General features: G+C 46.4%; 1 protein-coding gene across 3 annotated transcripts in view; it reads right to left on the bottom strand.

Moving 5' to 3' along the window:
* Positions 1-23,939, bottom strand: part of AP3S1 (adaptor related protein complex 3 subunit sigma 1) — a 136,617-nt gene that overhangs the window by 80,849 nt on the left and 31,829 nt on the right. For all 3 annotated transcript variants that reach the window (XM_033929065.1, XM_033929066.1, XM_033929067.1), the window contains exon 3: positions 22,910-23,021. In XM_033929065.1, the coding sequence (XP_033784956.1) occupies positions 22,910-23,021 (112 nt within the window). The remainder of the gene's footprint in view (positions 1-22,909; positions 23,022-23,939) is intronic.

Below are 23,939 nucleotides of genomic sequence, written 5' to 3' on the forward strand. Positions count from 1 at the left end.
ACGTTTACTGAGGTTTGAAATAGAGATTGGGTGGAGGAGACATATGAATATTGTGATATGGTTCTGGAAGAACGATAACCCACTCTCGCTTCTCCCCCTTCCTCCCCCTCCCCACCCATATTTATCTTCTGAGAAATTGCCTACGTTGGTACATTTGAGTTTGTTGATCAAACCAGTGAGATGAGTATGAAGGATGTTTAGAAGAAGTTACTGTTTACTGTTTAATAGATTGAGATTTAAAACCAACATCAAAGCAGTACATAGAACAAATTAAAAGTAATTTGGATGTTTCTATTTTACTTTGTAGTTCAGGTTACAAATCAGTTTTCAACATTACAAGTCTCATGGCCTTAATGAGTTTTGGCATAAGAATAATCTACAGTAAATGAATCTTGCCTTCATGCGGCAGAGTCAAGTCCCCGGCGGGGCTGGCCGCAAGCAGCCTGTTTACAGCATTGCCTCTGCTGGCCAAACGCTGCTGCTGCTGCTTTGGGAGGGCCTGCGGGGAAGAGACACAGGCTCCACATGAGGAGGGGATCCGACCAAAGGCCAGACTTGTGTGGGGGAAGGGGAGGTGGGTTGTCCGGTTGGGCCTAGGTCTAGGAGCCTGGGAGATGACAGGTCTGTGCAGAATTTTGTACAGCTTGTGCAGAATTCTATGCGAATGGGGACTACTGCACAAATTCTGCACTACGCAATAGCACAGAATTCTGGCAGAAGTAATAAGGGAGAGTGGAGACAAAATCTGCACTGAAGGCAAGTATACAAAGAAGACATTTATTGAAGTGTGAAAGTCTTTCTTCCAGCTGCTGACCCCCTCACCCTCCCAACTTCAGTGGAACGGTGTATGCCATCATAATCTGAAATGCCAATTGACCATGCTAGTCATCAGCAGCTCGGGTTATATTGATCTTAAAAAAGCTTATAGTTTGGTGAAATCAGACGTGTCTTAGCAAAAGGCTAAAATAACAGGTTCTAGGAGACAAGGGAAGAGGAGAAATGTTGATACTGGTTGACGATTAAGCATGTCCACTGGAAACATGCATGACTAATAAAATATATGTATGAATATAAGTAGTACATGCATGAAAAAGAGTGCCTATTTTAGGCCTTCTGTTTACATGTTCCTATACGCTTTGAGGGGCATAATCAAAAGAAACGTCTAAGTCCGTTTTTGGCCTAAGTCGCTAGTCACCCAAAGTCAGCTAAGGAAAATGTCCATTCCCAAAAAATACATCCAAAATATTTTTTCCCCCTGAAAATCGTCTAGTTGGATGACCAGCCGTTTGATTGTCCAGACTGCTAAGTCGTCTATCGTTATACCCCATTCTCGTCCAAATATTCATCCAAGTCAAAAACGCCCAGAACAAGACTTTTTGGACGGGGTGAGGTCAGCAAAGTTATGGACTGGACACCCAAACATTGCACCAGAGTAGTGGAGTAGCTTACAGGGCACTGCTGTGAACTTCACAAAAAGGGTGTCAAACATCTCACTACAACTCCCTTATAGGTCATGGTGAACCCCCCCAAAAACACCCCCGGAACCTACTAGACCCATCTGTCTACCACCCCAATAGCTCTTATGGTTGCAGGTGCTACTTATATGGCAGTGCAAAAGGATTTTGGGGGGTTTTGAGGGGTGCACAATGAATGCAGTGATTAGAATGGCTTATGGGCCTGGGTCCTCCTCTCCATGGTTCACTAACCCACCCCCAAGACCACTTAAGCCACCTCTGTGCAGCTCTACTAGGCTTTCCTATGCCAGGCTGCCAGGTGCCAATGTTCTTGAGGCAGATGTGTATTTATTTATTATGATTTTTATGGTGTTTGGGTGGGGGGGTCAGTGATCACTTGGGGCAGTGTGTGGGGGTCTGTACTTTGTGTCTGCAGTGCTTATCTGGTTTTTACATGGCCTAAGCCATAATGTTCAACTTCCGTCCAGGCAGCCTCATTAAAGTTTTGGTTATACTTGCAGTACGACTAAGTTAATATCCCACCCAAATCCTGCCCTCACCGCTCCTCCTAAAATGCCCCTTTTAACTCTGGTCATACAGCAGCACTGACAAGGCCTAAGTCGTTTTTAGGTACTTCTAAAACCTGTTTCAATTACCGGCACTTGGACGACTTTATCTTTTAGATCAGTGTTCTTCAACCTTTTTACACCTATGAACCGGCAGAAATAAAAGAATTATTTTGTGGACTGGCAAACTACTAGGGCTGAAATTAAAAAACCCCGTTCCCGCTCCGTCTCCGTGAGCTCGGTCCCAGCAAACCATCATCAGAAGCGGCTGTGATTCAGTAAAAGCCCCAAGGCTGCCTTAGTGAATGGTTGCACTGGCAAGTACCAAGAGCTGCTGGGAGGGGAGAAAGCCACTGTCGGAGGCTCCCCATGATCTCGCCGGCCCTACGCGGACCGGCAGGAAATTGCAGCTCGTCAATCTCGCCAGCCCTGCGCGGACCGACAGGAAATTGCAGCTCGTCAATCTCGACGGCCCTGCGTGGACCGGCAGGAAATTGCAGCTCGTCAATCTCGACGGCCCTGCGTGGACCGGCAGGAAATTGCAGCTCGTCAATCTCGACGGCCCTGCGTGGACCGGCAGGAAATTGCAGCTCGTAAATCTCGCCAGCCCTGCGCAGACCAGCAGGAATTTTCTGCAGACCGGCAGTTGAAGAACACTGTTATTAGATCGTCCAAGTACCGATTTAGGTGGGTTTTTAGACATATTTATTTTTTGATTATGAGCCCCATAATGTCCAATTATGCATTTTTAAACGACTGGTCTCAAAGAGTAGAATGGATGGTGTTAATTGTTTAAACATTTGTTAACTGAAATGTTAGGTATTTTTGCAAGATAGTTATACAAGTCATTATGTGGTTTTTATCTATCTATCTATCTATCTATCTATATACACACACATACACAGTATTCCCCAATGAATTCACAGTTCGTGGACTCACTAATTCGTGGTATTCTCCGACCGCCTCTTCCTGTACTAAAGTTGGGCTACACCAATCAGGAGCTGCGTGTCAAAGCTGCTCCTGATTGGTATAGATTTACTTTAGTAACAGGAAGAGGCGGTTGGAGCATACCGCGAGTGATTTTCTTCACTCGCTGGCGCTCCAGCTGCCCTCTCCTGCCTTTTGACAGGCAAAAAAACGTATTTGTGGTTTTTCAAAATTCGCGGGGGTTCCTAGAACGGAACCCCCGTGAATATTGGGGGAGTACTGTATTTGCATGCATCAGACATGTTTATTTTGACGCACCTGAACATAAGATGCACCCTAGATTTAGAGGAGGAAAACAAGAAAAAAAAAAAAAAACATTCTGAATCAAATTTTGTACTAATATATACCAGGCTCTGCACCCAGCCCCCCTCACTCCCTGCCAGGCTCTGCACCCAACTCCACACTCCTTGCCAGGCACTCTGCACTCTGCAGTTATTTGCAATTCAGTTTACAATATAAAAAACATAAATTTTTAAAAGTTTTTATAGATATATATTTTTTTAAAGTCATATTTTTTCGCCATTCTTCACAACTACATCCCATAAATCTTCTAAGAGTTCAAATTCACAGAGAACATTATCCTCATGTGCTTAACATCACAACAGGAATAATGTTCTTCATACTGAAGTTACCCTCATCACAACCTCACCAGAACTACTTGCTTCTAAGGAATCTTCTATTAAACTTCTGTCCTCTTTTTCCATCTGTGAAAGTTACCTGTATATCAACCCAATATATTTATCATTCCCTCTTTCCAAACTGCTCCACAGTGCCTCTTCCTTGCCCTCCAGATCCTGCAATTGTGTGGTTTTAATATGATCTTTAACATACAACACTACTCCCCCCTCCTTTTCTTCCTACCCTGTCTTTCCTGAACAGATTTAGCCCAATATAACTACATCCCAATCATGGTTTTCCGTGAACCATGTCTCTGTGATCGCCACTATATCAACTCATCTTCTTCCATCACAGCTTGTTTCCCAAACTTAGAGCATTACTATATACTGCTTTCCAGACATTGCCCCCTTTTCCCATCCATGTAGAGGTATTCAGTGATTTATTACCAGAGGGCTTATACTCAACTGGGAGCTTCAATCACCCTGCTCCATCACGTCTAGTTTAAATCCCTCTTCAGTAGATTAGCTAGCCTGTCGCCAAAGACACTTCTTCCCTTCTTTGATAGATGTATACCAACCCTACTCATCCCTGCTTGGAAAATCATCCCATGGTTCAAGAAGCCAAAACGCTCTCAACGACACCATCCACGTAGCCACGCATTCATCTCCAGGATGCGTGCTTCTCTGACCTGGCCCTTACCCTTGACAAGGAGGATGGACAAGAATACCACCTAGGCACCTGACTGCTTCACCTTGTCTCCCAGAGCCACAAAGTCACTTTTGATACGTTCACAAGGGTACCTGGATGAGCAGCATGAGATAATAGTCAGCAGGCTTGATGAGTCTTGGCAATCTTTCTGTAACATCTTGGATTTTGTCATCAGGCAGACAGCATAACTCCCGGGACATCATGTCTGGTCTTCAGATGTACACTTCTGTACCCCTCAGAAGGAAATAGTCAACCACCAGTACCTTACACCTCCTAGTGGTCATGAATCCAGGAATTTTAGGGATTTCAAGCTTTGGTCTTTCCTCCTCCTGGGATGCTCTCATCTCCTCCACTTCCAGGGCAGCAGTTCAAGGGCAGGTGGAGTCACATACCAATCTTGCAGGGTTCTGTAATCTGAGTCCAGCTGTCTTCCCTCAGCACAGCTTCTTCTCCCCACTTACTGGAAATCTTTGATGCCTCATGAACCATTTCATCGATGTACCTCTCATTCTCATGGATGCTTCTCATTGTTGCCACCTCCTCTCTTAGTTCCTTTACTTCCTTAATGAGGGATTCAAGCTGAAGACAGCTTGCACATGGAACCACTCCCTCTGCTTGGGTAACATTTTCTGTCTGCACAGAGACAGACAATGTAACCTGAGCAGCAGCTTAGGTGATACGATGTTTCCCAGCCGTACTGTGGTTGCACAAGTACTTACACCTGGAAGAAAAAAGAAAGAACAGAAAAATCTTACCAAAGCAATGCCCTGTTCTTGGTTGGTTGAAGACCAAGAAAAGCTCCGCCTTGGGGTGGGTGGGTGGGAATTAACCTCAAGGGTAACCTGTGGAGTCTGATCTCTAAGAAAATCATCAGTCTGTTGTTTAGCTGAAGCAGCACAGAAGAGCAGAGCCGGCTCAGCTGATCAGAGCTTCGGAGCCACGAGGGAAGGAAGAAGCAGAGGGAGCCTGTTATGACAGGAGGGATGGGGCAGGGGGTGTGGAGCTGTGCCTATCACTGTGCTCTTCTGAGCAGGCACCAGGCACAGTTCCTCCCCTCTTTTACTGGGCTACTCAGTACAAGTAGCATGCATATGATTTGCATGCTATTGTGTTAAGCATAGCCTGGCAAAAGAAAATCTCTCCTAACCCGATTTTCATTGACAGTAGTGGTGTTAATCACTGGAGCTTTGTGCATCTTTCTCTCAGACACACAAAATGCCATAGAAACCTATAGTAGCTTGTGTGTCTAAGTGGGTATCGCCTCTTTTTTCCCTAAAAGACATTCCTCTCCCTATGCACCCAAGTATCCTTCAGATATCACCTTTTCTACCTTTTTGGCTAGTTTAACATCAGATGCAATCATCCCCAGACACTGCTTTTTCATGCACAGTATTATACCTTCATACTGTACTGCTCTCTCGGGTTTTGCAGACCAATTGCATGCCCCTGCACTTTTTAGCATTAAATTTTAATTGCCACTCTAAACCAATGTTTCCCAAGTCAGTCCTGAAGTACACCCTTGCCAGTCAGGTTTTCAAAATATCCATAATTAATATGCCTGAAATTGATCTGCATACATTGCCTCTATTATATGCAAACCTTTTGTGCATATTCATTGAGAATATCCTCTTGAAAACCCGACTGGCCAGGTGGACCCTGAGGACTATGGTTGAAAACCACCACTTTAGAGCATTTCTCAAGTTTTGCTAGATCGCTCCTGTGATCCCCTTCTAGGATGTCTACCTTGTACAGATTTTTGTATCATCCACAGAAATCATTGAGAGAAATGATGATGAACCATATCAAGTACCAACCCCTATGGCACACCACTAGTGGCATCCCTAATTCTTAAGATGGATGCCATTTACTCATTGTCAACTTCCACTCAATCTGTTTCTGATCCAGTTAGTCACTTCAGAACCCATATCAAGGGCACTCTAAGTCTCCTCTGCATGTGTGCCTTTCAGTAGAAAAGGAGTCTCAGCTGCCTCAGGGGATGTCTGTGGAGGACCAGATCCCTATCAGAGATCCCAGACATAGGATTTATAGCAGTGCTTCCTCTGGTACCCCAACAAACTCACAAGAGTAAGGTGGAATATTTGAGGGAGATAACAGTGCTCAGCACCTGCTGGATATTGTGCAAACTGATGGCAGCTCATGAGCATTTAAAAGTTTGAGGGGTTTCAGGTGTGACCATGGAAGCAGGCAGACAGAAGCCTGTCTCAGTGGAGAATGTCATTGAAGGGAGTTATGGCACAATCTAGTGTTGAAGCTATGAACTTTCAAGTTGGTATTACTAGTTACCTTTAGCTGCTAGCTTGAGGTGGTTTACAGTTTTGACATTAAATATATGTCTTATAGCCTAAGTGGTTTACATTCAGGTACTTAAGCATGTTTCCCTATCTGCCCGGTGGGTTCACACTCTACCTAATGGGGCAATGGGGGTACTAAGTGACTTGCCCAGGGCCACAAGGAGCAGCCTGAGGTTTGAGCCCACAACCTCAGGGTGCTGAGGCTGTAGCTCTAACCACTGTGCCACACCCACCCACATGCTACATTTCCTTTTGGTCAAACAGATAGTGCACTAATTCTATATGTAGATTATTTCAAAGGGTGTGTAACTGCAAGAACCTGCACCAAAATAGCTGTAATTTTTCAACTACTGAATCCACAACCCTTATAAGATCCTCAGCGGCACCACTTAGGGCTCAGTGTATCTCATTGCCCTAAGCTTTATGTGTCTAATCGTCATTGGATCTGATTTTAACCTTTTTAATCTTATTTATAAACTTGACCTTTGCTTTTACTTATGTGTAATACATGCGTATAATTTTTTAAGCAAATACTTAGCTTAAATCATGTGGTCTCTGGCTAGGGACTCTGATGCTGATACGTTTCGCTTAAACAGCTTTCTCAAGGCTTGACCCCCTTTAGAAACAAAAGCCCTATTAATAACAGTACGCTCTCGGTTTTGCCAACATAGTGTAAACTTTGACTAAGCAGCAATCCACCGTCTTTTACACTTACCTAACTACTAAACCACCTGTAACTGTGACCACTGAATCCTCAGAAATGGTGGCGGCGTTTATTTTAATTTTAAATAGAATAGGGAGCCCGATCAGCTGAAACCAACGTCATCACATTGTTCAGAATTTACTGGGCTCACCCACTTACTTTCTGATTGGATAATACCAATATCTTTCTAAAATCCCTCCCCTAGGCTCCGTGTCAGACCAAGGACGCCCACTCAAGCTCTGCGTTTAACCCATATGGAGACACTGTATTTAACAAATAAATCCATCGCTGCTCTTTGACTACATGATTTAAGCTAAGTATTTGCTTAAAAATTTATACGAATGTATTACACATAAGTAAAAGCAAAGGTCAAGTTTATAAATAAGATTAAGAAGTTTAAAATCAGATCCAATGACGATTAGACACATAAAGCTTAGGGCAATGAGATACTTTCGTTCTGGTGACATTCAACTAGGACGTGTTCTTGTCTGCACTTGTGGCTTCTAGAGCTTTCAGATATCAGAGCTGCTGTTAGTTCCCGTTGTGTCTGGCAGGAATCAAATGAATTATTTTGTAGCGTTTTAAGTCTGAGGCTCACAAGCACAGTGTGTGCTTCTGTTTCAATCAGCATGATGCCTTGAGTTTATAGTTTCTTTTTCTTAATCATTTACGGACTGGTTTTTATTGTTCATTGGTAAGATCCACAATTAGTGAGGTCAAAGTTTGATTACATACGTGCAAGTTGAACACAAATTTTTCAGTCCAATGATTGTGTGCCGATTCAGCGGTTTTCATCCACTTTTTTTTTTTTTTTTGCCTTGATGGAAGAGGCTTTAAACTTGTGAACATATTAAATCATAAACTGAACAAAAGTCATCTGCCACTGGCTCCTTTATCTGACAAATACTATATGTAGGCTACTGCAGAGTCACCAATCCAAAAATATATAAGATTTAACTTATCTATAACAATCTTCCTGGTTCTCAAGTGTTCACAGTCTTAACGCCACTAGAGCATGTCCCGGCGCGAGACTAAATCGTGAACTATCATCGGTCCATAGAATTGTTTAAGATTTTATTTTATTTACTCAAACTATATTCTTAAAATCTCATTTATTAAACACTTTTTAATATTCCTTTTATATTTTTTTGTATATATATCTCTTTAAGTTTTGAATGAAACTAGTGAATTTGCAGTGTAACATAGCTTCATACATAAAGAGATATATAAACAAAAAAATATAAAAGGAATATTAAAAAGTGTTTAATAAATGAGATTTTAAGAATATAGTTTGAGTAAATAAAATAAAATCTTAAACAATTCTATGCACCGATGATAGTTCACGATTTAGTCTCGCGCTGCGACATGCTCTGGTGGCGTTAAGACTGTGAACACTTGAGATCCAGGAAGATTGTTATAGATAAGTTAAATCTTATATATTTTTGGATTGGTGACTCTGCAGTAGCCTACATATAGTATTTTTAAGAAGTGGGTGCGTAGCACATTAATATTGAAGAAGGATTTATTTATTCCTTTATCTGACAAACATCACAGCAATACATCAATGTCTTTTGCCAGAGTTTTTCTTAATGATTTATTTTTAAGTTCCTTTTCTCCTAATTGGTTCCAAGTGGCTCATAATAGCGTTAATGATCTAATTTATACTTTTAAATGAATGTTCTCATTCAAAGCAATTTATCAATGTTGTAGAGAAAATTTCCCTTTCTTCTTTCCCTTCTCCCTCCCCCTTTTTTCTTCTTTTCCCCTTTCCCCCTTGCTTACTTAAGGCTAGATTCACTAAGCAAACCGATCGTGTACCGATCAGTTTTCGACCAGATTTCCCTCCGACCCAATTCACTAACCTGTGTACCGATCCGATTCCAATCTGTGCATGCAAATGAAGGGAACCGGCATGCAAAGAAGGCAGGGATGCGATTCACTAAAAAAAGAAGAGAGACACTGACTGGGCTGACCAATCCAAAATAAGCGACTGCTGAGGACCAGTCGCTGAGGTCCTTTCCGACTGCCTTGTTTTCTTCCGCCCTGCTTCTATGCTCTCAGCCCCGATCTCATGCTCTTGTCCCGAATCTCTCCTGCCCTTCCCCGCAGTGCAAGTCCATGGTTTTAACCTGCAGGCTTAAAGCGGGTTAAAACCACAGGCTTGGAAGAAAAAAGAAAAAAAACAAAAAACAAACGTTTTCTGCTGAGAACATGCGCAGACCATCTACAGGCAAGGAAGATAATCTGCACATGCTCATGATCGCTCTCTAGCGATCCGTGCGGTCGATGGGGGTCATGTCAACGATCGCCCCCATCTGCATGCAGGCATTTAGTGATTTTGTCAGCCTGCATGCAAAAGGACACGAATCGAAGGTTAATGAATCCAGCCCACAATACCACATATGAGGTTTGGGTTACACTTATTTGAAAAGATTTTTTCATTAATTTAGCAGATGTCTTGTTTCTTTGTTTTTGTTAAATCAATTATGAGCACAAAAGACTGTTGACATACAATTCACGTCAGCAGTACAAAGGATTCCTCTGGCATCTTGTTTTATTTTTTTTCTTTGTTTTGTGTGTCTATATTAACCCCCCCCTCCCCTCCCCACCTTTTATGAAGCTGCATTAGACTTTTTTTTATCCCTGTCTGCAGCGGTATTAGCTTCGACACTCATAGGAATTCTATGAGCGTCAGAACTTTAACTGCCGCAACGACGATAAAAAAGCATAACACGGCTTCATAAAAGGTGGGGGGTAAATTATTACACCCCCCGCCCTTTTTACAAAAGCTTGGAAGAGGTTTTTAGCAACGGCCAGTGTGCTGAATGCTCTGCTCTGCTCCAATGCTCATAAATTTCCTATGAAAGTCAGAGCAGTGCAGAGAATTCAATGAGCCAGCCAGTGCTAAAAACCTTTTCCACGGTTAACCCCCGCACTGGCCAAAAACTACCGCCTGATCAAGAGGAGGCGGTAGCAGCTAGCGCGTCCCACGGTTTGATAAAAGGAGCCTTAAGGCAATAGCGTAGTCATTTCAAATCATATATTTGTTCTTCAGCTGGATAAAATAAAGTCTGACATATTCTACTCATACAGAGTCTGACAATGAGAAAAGTACCACTTGTGCAGCATCACCTCTTCATGACGCCTCATACTGTAGATACTGCAGAAATGCTGAAAATATATAAATACTAGCTGTTAATATTTAATTTAACTTCTTTTACCACTGCATGAATATTTTAGCACTCAAGGAACTGAGAAGCTGTGTTTCAAAACCACCATGAGATACAAGTTGCAAAGATATTATTCCACCCTCAATGCCAATACTCTATCCATCTGTCCTTAAGTAGGTAAAAATACTAGAAAACATTTGTTGTTTTTTTACCTGTCCGGATTTAATAAGCTGGATATCTAAAATGTACATTCTATATCAGGGGTGCCCAACGACAGGTCGTTCGCTCAGGCGACCCCAGTCGATCGCACAGCAGGTTCCCTTCTCTTTTTTTCCCCTCCTGACTGGCCCGCCTCTTAAAGAACGCTGGCCAATCAGAGTGCTGGAAGGGCGGGGTGAAGGTCGGTGGGGGACGGAGCTCAGCGCATCACAAGAAATAGAAGCGCCTGTAATGATTGAGGTAAGAGCGAGGCCTAATGCTGCCCGATATACAATTTTAAAACCCCCAAAATCGGCCTCCCAATCAGTGGCGTACCGAGGTGGGGCGGTCCGCCCCCGCCCCGGGTGCACGGCTTGGAGGGATGCACAGCCGTCCAGGTCCTCCTGCCCTTCCTTTCCACCGGTCTGCGCACGGGGCTCGCACCCGCCGCCCAAATGGTGCTGTTGGTTATCGCGAGACTCGCGGGAGTTGACGGCACCATTCGAGCGTCGGCGCGGGACCAGGCAGGCGCAAGCCCCGAGCGCGGACCGGGGGAAAAGAAAGGCAGGATGACCCAGACCTGGCCGGCTGTGCACCCCTCCAAGCCGTGCACCCGGGCGGATCGTCCCCCTTCTAAATCCATTGTACTTGTCTTTTATTCAGTTCCACTAATGAGCATTGTGACAGGCAGTTCTTATGGGGCAGTTCTTGGAAGTATTTCTTTGTTTTTCTGTGCCTAAGTATTCTATTAATTTAACTTCCTTATTCCTGTGGGGATCTCCAAAGGGGACGAATGGGAGACGGTCGGTGGCAGGTGGTACTTTAGCAATTCTTACAGGTTGCCATAGGCCTCAGGAGCTGTCTTCCCTCTGCCGTGGTCCTGCCCCTCCTCTAAGTCAGAGACAGGCTTGGGGCAGAGGGAAGACAGCTCCTGAGGCCTATGGCAACCTGCAAGGATCGCTAAAGTACCAGCGATCCTCTCTGCAGACTGCTCCCTGCTGGAATTAGGTAAATGGATGTGGGGAGGGTAGGCCTTCGGGAGGGGGGGGAGTGCAGTCCTTCAAGGGGTAGTGCAGGCCTTCAGGGGGGGAGTTAACCTTTGAGGGGGAATGTGCAGACCTTCAGGGGGGGTCAGGCCTTCGGGGGAGGGGGGCTGTATAATAAAAAAATATTTGAACATAAATACAAAGTACACTCAGTGTGTATATATATGTTTAGCATTTTTATTGTTGGTAGATCATTTTGACTTGGTCATTTTAAAAGTAGCTCGCAAGCCCAAAAAGTGTGGGCACCCCTGTTCTATATGAATAAAAGCTTCTCTCCTTCTAATGAATCCCCATCCCAACTTTCCACTAAATACATCTTTGATAAGGTCAATAGCAAAAACAAAAAAACAAAAAAGAAAGAAGCACAACTGATTTGCACATCAATATTGATCAATTTAACAAGGCAGATGAACTTCAAACACATGGGTATTCTGTTCCACTGATCCTCTCACTCCAGTAGAAGAGTGGTCTAGTGGAAAGAACCAGGAAAGTTAAAGTTCAAAGCCCACTGATACTTTTTGTGATCTTAGGCAAGTCATTTAGGCCTAGATTCATTAACCTGCCCGATTCATTCCGCTCCGTGTCTGATCCGATGCAGGCCGACTGATTCACAACGGGCCTGTATTCAAATGGGGGCGATCGGAGAAACGCCCCCCACCGACTACACGGATCACTCTCTAGCAATCCAGACGCATGAGCAGACCATCTACTTTGCCTGTAAATGGTCTGCACATGAGTTTGATGTCCATGTTTTTCAAATTTTTAAAGAACTTTTTACTCGCGAGCCCGTGGTTTTTAACGTGCAGATTTAAAGCGGGTTAAACCCACGGGCTCATGCTGCAGGGAAGGGCAGAGAATCGGGCCAGAGAAGATCGGGGAAGGAGTTGGGGCAGAAAGCAGGGCTGGCAGATCGGGGCAGAGATTGGAGCAGAAAGCAGGGCTGGAAGTTGGCAGGGATTTCAGGGTGGTAACGGAACAGGGGGCGGTGAATGGCCTTGTCCCCGTCCCGCAGAGGCCACTATTTTTTCTTCCCCGTTTCGGCGGGTTACCTGCGGCTAAACGCGGCTAGCCGCGGGTAACCCGCCACTGTGTCATTCTCTAGTGGTTGGAACTTGATCGGTGGGCTTAGTGAATCTAACCCTTAATCTTCTATTACCTCAGGCCAATAGACAGGGAAATACCTACTATATCCGAATGTAACTTGCAAAGCTATTAGTGACAAAGTGAGAGCTAAATTCAAATAAATAAAATAAATCCATATCAGTACACACCATGCCAAAAAATCCAAAAATGAAATCCCATTATCAGGACAAAGAATATAATATCTGCAGCAATCTACAAGAAATCTATCATACTTACAAAAAATAGCATAAGAACATAAGAAGTTGCCTCTGCTGAGGCAGACCATAGGTCCATCCTGCCCAGCGGTCTGCTCCCACGGCAGCCCATCAGGCCCATTGCCTGAGTAGTGGCCTATACCTATCTATACCCTTCAATCCCTTTTTCTTCTAGGAATCTATCCAAACCTTCTTTGAAACCATTTAATGTTTTCTTGTCTACAACAGCCTCTGGAAACGCGTTCCATGTATCCACCACCCTCTGAGTGAAAAAGAACTTCCTAGCGTTTGTTCTAAACCTGTCCCCTTTCAATTTCTCCGAGTGCCCCCTTGTACTTGTGGTGCCCCATAATTTGAAAAATCTGTCCCTATCTACTTTTTATATGCCCTTCAGGATCTTGAAGGTTTCTATCATGTCTCCTCTAAGTCTCCGCTTTTCCAGGGAGAAAAGTCCCAACTGCTTCAATCTGTCGGTATATGGGAGATTTTCCATTCCCTTTATCAGTATAGTTGCTCTTCTCTGTACTCCCTCAAGTACTGCCATGTCCTTCTTGAGGTACGGCGACCAGTACAGGACACAGTACTCCAGATGCGGCCGCACCATTGCACGATACAGCGGCATGATGACTTCCTTCGTCCTGGTCGTAATAACCTTCTTAATGATACCCAACATTCTGTTTGCTTTTTTTGAGGCAAATTATGTAAACAGCTAAAACAGAAATTTAACAAACTTTGCTAACAACTACACATGATGTTCCAAACACTCGAGCATTCAGGCCCTGATTCTACATAGTGCGTCCCGATTTTAGGCAGCTGTAGGTGTCCTACAGCTGTCTAATCAGCCAATCGGGATGCACGTTTTTTTAAAAAAATGCTCCCCAGGCAGGCTTTCTATATTGAAGGGAGGCCCGGAAGACACCTAAGCTCGCCTAAGGGCCTTAGGCGAACCTAGGCGTCTCCCTAGTAGAGGAAGAGACGTTTACAATGTAGGCCAACAAAATGCTGGTCTACACTGTAAGTAGACGCGGCCGCTCTACTTATTGCGGCACGAGATCTCTCTGCTGCTATAAGTATACCGACCGACCCTCCCTGACACTACCGATCGCTGGCAGGAGGGTGCCCAATCCCTCCTGCCAGAAGATGCCCCCCCGACACTACCGACCGCCCCCCCCCCCCCCGACACTACCAATCGCTGGCAGGAGGGTACCCAATCCCTCCTGCCAGAAGATGCCCCCCCCCCCCGACACTACCGATCGCTGGCAGGAGGGTGCCCAATCCTTCCTGCCAGAAGATGCCCCCCACACACTACCGACCCCCCCCCTGACACTACCAATCACTGGCAGGAGGGTGCCCAATCCCTCCTGCCGGAAGACGTACCCCCTCCGCACACACACCCCCGCGCTAACAGCCCTCAAACCTCCCCCCAACCAAATTAACCTTTCCTTGTTGGCCAGACGAAACTTGCCCGTCCAGCCGGCAGGCCCGTCTGGTCGAAATGAAGCGGGCCCGCCCCTTCCCGGCCCATCCTTCCGAAGCCTAAGGCCTGATTGGCCCAGGCTCTAGAAGCCTGGACCAATCAGGCCTTAGGCATAGCGGGTCCGCCCATCCCCACTTAATCTAAGGTCTGATTGGCCCAGGCCAAAATAGAGTCACATGATCATATTTTTAAGACCATAAATCATTCTAACTGCTGTATTCTGAATCAGTATGAATCTAACCATGTCTTTCTTGAGAATTGTTAAATATATAATATTACAATAATCCAAAAGACTCAGTAATAAAGATTGTACCAGAAGTTTAAAAGCAGAACACTCAAAAAAGGGTTTAATGGTACGCAGTTTCCAGAACATGTAATAACCCTTACGTACCACAGCATCTATTTGTTTTTTCATGGTCAGATGCTGATCCAAAACGACTCCCAATATTTTAATTGTTGGTTGAATTATGTACAAGGTAGAATTTATACTAATCGATGGCTCGTGAATAATCTTATGTGGCGACAAAACAGAAGTCAGACTTACTGGCCTGTAATTCCCTACATCTTCCTTACTTCCACTTTTGTGGAGAGGGACCACATCTGCCCTTCTCCAGTCCTCCAGTACCACTCCTGACTCTAGAGTCTCATTGAAAAGGTCAGTCAGAGGAGCTACCAGAACTTCCCTAAATTCCTTCAGCACCCTTGGATGTACACCATCCAGCCCCATCACTTTGTCTACCTTTATTTTAGCTAGCTCCTCACGAACACAACCCCTCTGAAATTCGATCAGGGTCTATTACTCCTCTATCCTTATTCATGTGCTTCAGCCGTGAACACAGAAAGCAATGTTACTTACCGTAACAGTTGTTATCCAGGGACAGCAGGCAGCTATTCTCACTAGTGGGTGATGTCATCCGACAGAGCCCCGATACGGACGTCTCACAAGCATGTCTTGCTTGAAGAAACTCAGAAGTTTCGAGATGCCCGCACCGCGCATGCGCCAGTGCCTTCCCGCCCGATGGTCCGGGCGTGTCTCCTCAGTTCAGGTAGCTAGCAGAGAAGCCAACCCAGGGGAGGTGGGTGGGACGTGAGAATAACTGCCTGCTGTCCCTGGATAACAACTGTTACGGTAAGTAACATTGCTTTATCCCAGGACAAGCAGGCAGGTATTCTCACTAGTGGGTGACCTCCAAGCTAACCTCAATGGGACGGAGAGAGAGTTGGCAATTTAGGAGAATAAATTTTGTAACACTGTTTGGCCAAACTGTCCAACCCTTCTGGAGAATGTATCCAGACAATAATGAGAGGTGAATGTATGAACCGAGGACCAAGTGGCAGCCTTACAAATCTCCTCAATCGGTGTCGATCTGAGGAAGGCTACAGAGGCTGCCATCGCTCTGACCTTATGGGCTGTGACCTTACAGGGAAGGGATAATCCAGCTTGGGCACAGCAGAAAGAGATACAAGCTGCCATCCAGTTGGAGATGGTGCGCTTCGATACAGGTCGTCCCAACTTGTTCGGATCAAAGGAGACGAATAGTTGAGGAGCAGTTCTGTGTGGTTTGGTGCGATCCAAGTAGAAAGCCAAAGCACGTTTACAGTCCAGAGTGTGAAGAGCTGATTCTCCAGGATGAGAATGAGGCTTTGGGAAAAACACTGGAAGTACAATGGATTGGTTGAGATGAAATTCAGAGACCACTTTAGGCAGGAATTTTGGATGAGTGCGGAGGACCACCTTGTCATGATGGAATACTGTGAAAGGTGGGTCCGCCACCAAGGCCTGAAGTTCACTGACCCTGCAAGCAGAAGTGAGGGCCACTAGAAAAAACACTTTCCAAGTGAGAAACTTTAGTGGAGCCGTTTTTAGAGGCTCAAAGGGAGGTTTCATAAGTCGAGAAAGGACAACATTGAGATCCCAAACCACTGGAGGCGGTTTGAGAGGAGGATTGACATGAAAAAGTCCTTTCATAAATCTGGAAACCACAGGATGAGCAGAGAGAGGTTTCCCTTGTAGAGGCTGATGGAAAGCCGCAATAGCACTCAGGTGGACTCGTATAGATGTCGACTTGAGACCAGACTGAGACAGGTGTAGAAGATAGTCCAACACAGATGATAGAGAGGCTCGCTGAGGCTCCTTAGAGTTGGAAATACACCATGAAGAAAATCTAGTCCATTTTTGGGAGTAGCATTGACGAGTAGCAGGCTTCCTGGAAGCCTCCAAGACATCCCTCACCGCCTGGGAAAACTGGTGAGGAGTTACGTTGAGAGGAACCAAGCTGTCAGGTGGAGAGACTGCAGGTTGGGATGAAGTAGAGATCCCAGATGCTGAGTAAGCAGTGAAGGAAATACCGGAAGGAGGAATGGCTCCCTGCTGCTGAGTTGAAGTAGAAGGGAGAACCAAGGCTGTCGGGGCCACCGAGGAGCTATCAGGATCATGGTGGCATGGTCGGACCTCAGCTTGACCAGAGTCTTTTGAATGAGAGGAAATGGAGGAAACGCATACAGAAAGAGATTCCCCCAATCCAGCAGAAAAGCATCCGCCTCGAGGCGATGAGGAGTGTAGATCCTGGAGCAAAATTGAGGCAGCTTGAAGTTGTGGGGAGCCGCAAAGAGGTCTATCTGAGGCGTTCCCCACTGAGCAAAGATCTGACGAAGGGATGTGGAATGGAGTGTCCAATCGTGAGGCTGGAGTAGGCGACTCAAGGTGTCTGCCAAGACATTGTCCTTCCCCTGAATGTAGACAGCTTTGAGGAAGGCGTTGTGGCGAACCGCCCAATCCCAGACTCTGAGAGCTTCCTGGCAGAGGGAGGCCGAACCCATGCCCCCTTGCTTGTTGACATAATACATGGCGACCTGAATGTCTGTGCGAATGAGGACCACCATGTCGTGAAGCAGATGTTGAAAAGCTTGAAGAGCATTGAAGATGGCTCTGAGCTCCAGAAGATTGATTTGATGGAGTCGTTCCGCACTGGTCCAGAATCCCTGAGTGCGAAGACCATCCAGATGCGCTCCCCAGGCATAGGTCGAGGAATCGGTTGTGAGAGCCTTCTGGTGGAGAGGAGTGTGAAACAGCAAACCTCTGGATAGATTCGAAGAGGTCATCCACCAAAGAAGAGACTGCAGAAGAGCAGGAGTGACGATGATGTGTCGAGTCAACGGATCTGACACCTGAGTCCATTGAGACGCCAGGGTCCACTGAGGAATTCTGAGATGGAGTCTGGCAAACGGCGTCACATGAACTGTAGAGGCCATGTGGCCCAGGAGGACCATCATGTGTCTCGCTGAGATGGACTGGCGAGAAGACACAGACTGGCAGAGATGAAGAAGAGCATCCATACGCTGAGGAGGAAGGAATGCTCTGAGACGAATGGTATCCAGGACCGCCCCGATGAAGGGAAGCGACTGGGTAGGCTGTAGATGAGAATTGGGGAAGTTGATCTCGAAGCCCAAACTCTGCAGGAAGGAAATTGTGGCCAGGGTCGCCGAGATGACCCCCGGAGCCGAGGTGGCCTTGATGAGCCAGTCGTCGAGGTAGGGAAAAACCTGAAGACCTTCGCTCCGGAGTGCCGCGGCCACCACTACCAGACACTTCGTGAAGACTCTGGGAGACGAGGATAGGCCGAAAGGAAGCACTCGATACTGCAGATGTAGATGTCCCACCCGAAATCTGAGGAACTTGCGAGAGGCCGGATGAATGGGAATGTGAGTGTAGGCCTCCTTGAGATCCAGAGAGCACAACCAGTCGTTCTGCTCGAGGAGGGGATAGAGAGAAGCTAGGCTCAGCATGCGAAAACTCTCTTTGACCAAGAACTTGTTGAGGACCCTGAGGTCCAGAATGGGTCGCAGGTCGCCCGTCTTTTTCGGGACAAGGAAGTACCGGGAGTAAAACCCCCGGTTGTGTTGGTCCACAGGGACCGGCTCGACGGCACGAAGCCAGAGCAAGGCTTAAGCTTCCTGAAGAAGAAGGGCGGCCTGAGTCAAGTTTGAAGGATACTCTCTTGGAGGATGGTCCGGAGGAACCCGATGGAATTGAAGAGAGTACCCTTCCCTGATGATAGTAAGGACCCAGAGGTCGGTGGTTATCGCCTCCCAACGATGATAAAATTGATGGAGGCGCCCCCGATGGGAAAAACAGGGGGAGGCAGAACGAGGCTGGTTATGCCCTCGAAGGGACAGTCAAAAAGGCTGAGGAGCCTTGGGGACAGTAGATGGCTGAGGCTTTTGCTGAGCTTTCTGAGGAGGCTGCCGCTTCGCAGGCTGCCTCGCAGGGGGAGCTTGCCTCGGCTGATAACGCCGTTGATAGATTAAAGGCGGTCGTGAGGGTCGAGACTGCTGAGGCTTAGGCCGAAGAATGGACTGAAAGGACTCTTCATGATCAGACAACTTCTTCGTGACGATCTCGATGGATTCGTCAAAAAGATCCGCCCCAGCACACGGGACGTTCGCCAGGCGGTCCTGAAGATTCGGGTCCATGTCAATGGTCCGCAACCAGGCCAAACGGCGCATCGCCACAGAGCAGGCCGCCGCCCGGGCCGAGAGCTTGAAGGCATCATAGGAAGATTGCATCAACTGAAGACGAAGCTGGGACAGCGAAGCAACCACCTCCTCAAACTCAAAACGAGCCTGGGACTCGACGTAGGGCGTAAACCTCCGAAGCACAGGAAGAAAAAATTCCAAATAGGTGGCAAAATGGAAATTATAATTTAGAACTCGGGACGCCATCATAGAATTCTGATAGATGCGTCGTCCAAACTTATCCATGGTTCTGCCCTCGCGGCCCGGAGGCACTGAAGCATACACCTGGGCTGGATGAGACCGCTTGAGCGAGGATTCGACCAGGAGGGACTGATGTGAAAGCTGAGGTCCCTCGAAGCCCTTATGATGCACCGTGCGGTACCGAGCATCCAATTTCCCAGGGACTGCAGGGATAGAGTAAGGAGACTCAAAACACCTCATGAAGGTCTGGTCGAGGAGCTTATGCAGCGGCAGGCGTAAGGACTCAGCTGGAGGACGAGGCAAATGCATGGTATCGAGGTACTCCTTGGAGTATTGAGAGCCAGAATCGAGGGTAATGTCCAGGTCATCCGCCATCTGTCTCAGAAACGAGGAAAAAGATAGTTGGTCCGCCAGCGCCGGTCTTCGAGAAGGACTAGAAGAAGTCGAGGCCTCGGGCTCTACCGAGGCTTGAGAACAACAGGGCGAGTAAAAAACTTTGGGGTCCTCGAACTCCGGTCCCGGAGGAGGAGACCCAGCCGAAGCAGAGTACCCCATACGAGGCAATTTCTTCTGAGGGGAGACGGTCGAGTATCGAGAGGAATGCCTCGAAGAGTGCCTTGATCGATGCCCTCATGATGTCTGGATGGGGATCGAGCCCGCCTGTGAGAATACTGATCCCCCGAAGCCTCCATAGAGCAGATAGGACTCGAGGCCGTAGACCGGAGAGGCGGAAGATTTGGCACCTCCCCAGACGCCGTCCAGGCTTGATAGGGGGTTTGGAAGAACTCGTCCTGCTTCCGGCTATGCCCAGGACTGGGAGGCCTCGAAGGTGGATGCCACACTGACTCACGAGGAAGGGTAACAGGCTCCAAGGGAGGTAAGTCACTAAGGGAAGCCTTCCTCGAGGGAATAGGCTCCAAGGGAGGCATGTCACTAAGGGAGGCCTTCCTCGAGGCACAAGGCTACAAGGGGGGCATGGCACTACCCAAGGCCGCCCTCGAGGAACCGGACGCCGACCGCCGCTCCTCCTCGCCGAGCAACGAGGTTGTGCGGCGCGGCAGAGGAGAGGGCGGCCCGCCCCTCGGAATCAGAACTGGGAGGTCACCCTGGATCGAGGCAATCAGCCGGGGTCCCATGGTGGTCATGAGTTCCACAAACTGAGCCTCCAGAAGGGACCGCAACGAAGCCGATATGGAGGGATCCGCACCAAAAGGGGGCCCTTCCGCACGGTCTCCGCGCTCCTTCGGTGCAGAGTGCTTTTGCTTGCCAGCCTTCGGCACTTTGAGCACCACTGGTGGAACTGTAGGGGTCAGTACCTGATCCGAGGAGACAGAGGAAGGCACCGGCGCCGAGGTCGAGGCCGAAACCGGCGTGAACGAGGCCGGTTTCAGAAGACTCGAAACAGCCGGGGAGGCAGAGGGCTTCGCAGATGGAGTCGAAGCACCAGTCGATGTCGAAGCTGAAGGATCCAACGCAGCTTCCATCTTGAACATGGACTCCCACAGAAGACAGCGGCGCTTAAACGCTCGCGCTGTCAGAGTGGAGCAAGGCCGGCACGATTTCGGAAAGTGATCCGGACCCAGACACTGTAGGCAGCGTCGATGCGGGTCTGTTAGCGAAATCGCGCGCTGGCACTTGCTACACTTTTAAAAACCGGTTATCGGCCGGGACATAGGCCGGAAAAGCTCCGCCGCAAGGTCGAAGGCGCGGGGCCCAAGCCACGAGGCCGACCCGGTGTCGGAAGAAAAATTTTTTTTTTTTTTTTTTTAAAGAAATCAAAGAAAGAAACAAACACACGGCAAGAATAAAAGAACTCAACCCGCGGCGATGCAGAAGGCAAAAAAACGAATTCAATGGGCGCAGAATTGAAGTAAACTTCTCAGCTCCGCGGAAGAAAAAGAACTGAGGAGACATGCCCGGACCATCGGACGGGAAGGCACTGGCGCATGCGCGGTGCGGGCATCTCGAAACTTCTGAGTTTCTTCAAGCAAGACATGCTTGTGAGACGTCCGTATCGGGGCTCTGTCGGATGACATCACCCACTAATGAGAATACCTGCCTGCTTGTCCTGGGATAACAGAAATATCTGTTAAGCAATTTGGCCTTTTCTTTATCAGCTTCTACATATTCCTCCCCTTCACCTCCCTTGCACAGGAAATAGGCTGTGTGCAAGATTTTCAACTATTGTGAATGTCAACATATTAGCACACCATAATATCATGACCAAAACTTGCCAACTAGGACACAAGCCTAGATATTAATCTCCTGCTTAAACATAAAATAGTTATTGTTATTAACTGCACAAGTATTTTACATGTGTCGCAGATTGCACAAACATGAGACCAAACAATTTAACATATACTAACATGTTTTGAAAGCAATACAAATATATAGTACCTTGGATGACCCAACTTAACCAACGGTTCTGTTTAAGTCTCTTTTCAGAATAAGAATGAATCAAAAAGGTAAACACACAAAGACTTATTACTGATTTATAATGACAAGTGTAAGTGGGCTTACAGTTCAGTGGCAGAGCATAACTGAAATCTTATTTTCTCCATCAATTTTTGGAAATGCTTCTCTTATCTTTGTATTTTCATTAGTAAAGGAGAAAATTAGGTTGCCAATTTTCAGCTATGAAAACTCCACATGTTCTCTGTATACAGACTTTCAGCATACCTGTTCCTTAAGTACTTAGGTAGCTGATTTGTACAATCTGATTCCACAATAACTGATCTCTAGAGCCGTTAATCACTAGCTTTTACTTTGTTAGTTTTACTTAATTTGTAGCATTTTTAACCATTGTAAACTGCATAGAATTTCACGGTATATAAACTGTTATTATTATTATTGATCTTTCTCTCACTCATCCCTTCTACTGCCTGTTTTGCAAGGGTCAAACATTAATTTCTCACATGCAGCCTCTCACATGCAGGCAGGCTCTTGCACATTGCACGTGGCTGACCGGGAAGCCATATCTCCGAAGCGTCCTTGCAAACAAGTGCCGCTGAAGGAAGGAACGAGCAGCCCAGTTGGAACGACTGTTGAGGTAACTGAATCCCTAGCTTCCCTCTAACGGCAGCTCTGACATCGGAGGGAAGCCTTCCAGGTTGGCTTCAGGGGTCGGGGGGGGGGCCTGTTTAAAAATGGAATTCCCGGCTGCAGCAGCGAACATATTGGGTGCAAGGGTGGGGGACTGTTCGAACTGTGATAGGGAGGGAGGGTGGCTGCTGGACTCGCGAGGGGGGCTGCTGCTGCACCCACGATCACGAGGTGGGCTGCTGACCCAGAGGGATGGGAAAGGAGGCAACTCGCGGCAGATCCTTTACTACTGGGACAAGGCCATTCACTGCTCCACAGGGCGGGTAAATGGCCTTGTCCCCGTACCCGCGGCAACCAGTTGATTTTTCCCCCATTCCGGCGGCTAGCCCTGGGTAACAGTTACCAAGTCATTCTCTATGAAGGAGCTCAAAATGGGTACAAAATCCTTGACGACTAAAACTGAGGGCTCATGACACTATCATTCCAACTGAGCTGGAGCCCGAAAGTAGCAAGATGACACTGCTACACCAAAAATAAGTTAAAACAACAGAAGATTCATTATTAGGAACACTTACTTGTATTAAGTCTAAAATTCCAAGCTCACTTTCTGAAGAATCCACGCAGAAGACAAAATACAACGTGGCATAGTGTCTGTATATCAATTTGTTGTCAGAGCCACCTATTAATCTAAACAAAAAGGACATCAATTACACACAGCAAACAACTTTCAGGATGTGCTTAATGAAGCTCAAGCAGCTCATATGCTGTAGAATGTTGTATAAAAAGCAGGAAGGAAGCTTTTAAAACCCCTTTAAGAGGTAAGAGGACCAAATATGAATAAGAGAGCTACATATTAAATGATAGTTCGTTTCCATTACCCCTTCATTGCAGTTTGTTCTGCCAGTTGAAAATAATTTTATTAGGCTTTTTATGTTTGTTATCGACATCATTCGCCAGTCTGACTATAAAGCCAAGCAAAAATGCCACAACAGAATCTTTGCTAGCTAAATGTTATGTGCAATCCTCACAACTCAAAGGTCTAGGCAGGTTATAAGCAGCATATCGCTACATAGAATTATACATAGAATCATACATGCTACATAGGGTTATACATGTTAGATTACTGGTATAATTTTATGTAAGATAAAGCATCAAAAACAGTAAGTAACCACCAACATTGTCATTCTATCGAGTAAACATTTATTACAAACTCTGAGTCTCTTTATGCCCCTAACAGGAACTTGTTGAAAAGCTATGTTATCAGACTTTTGCGGAACAGTGAATATACAGTGGTTGCATAAATTTTAATGTACCTTTATCATAGTTGCCAAGTCACCCAGCTCCACGCTGGAGATTCCGGGACAGTCCGGGATTTCTGATCAGTCCATCTTGGCAGTCTAAAACAACTTCAGCTGATGCAAAATACGGCAGCTAAGCTTATATTCGGGAAGCAAAAGTACCATCATGTTTCTCCTTTGTTGAGAAAGCTTCACAGGCTTCCAGTCCGCTTCAGGATTCAATTTAAATGCGCATGCATTATCTCTAAGCTTCTCTATGGAATATTTGATCCTTTAGTTCCCTTATATTGGAACCCCTTCAGAACTT

The sequence above is a fragment of the Geotrypetes seraphini genome, chromosome 1, assembly GCF_902459505.1.
Source record: "Geotrypetes seraphini chromosome 1, aGeoSer1.1, whole genome shotgun sequence".
Lineage (NCBI taxonomy): Eukaryota > Metazoa > Chordata > Amphibia > Gymnophiona > Dermophiidae > Geotrypetes > Geotrypetes seraphini.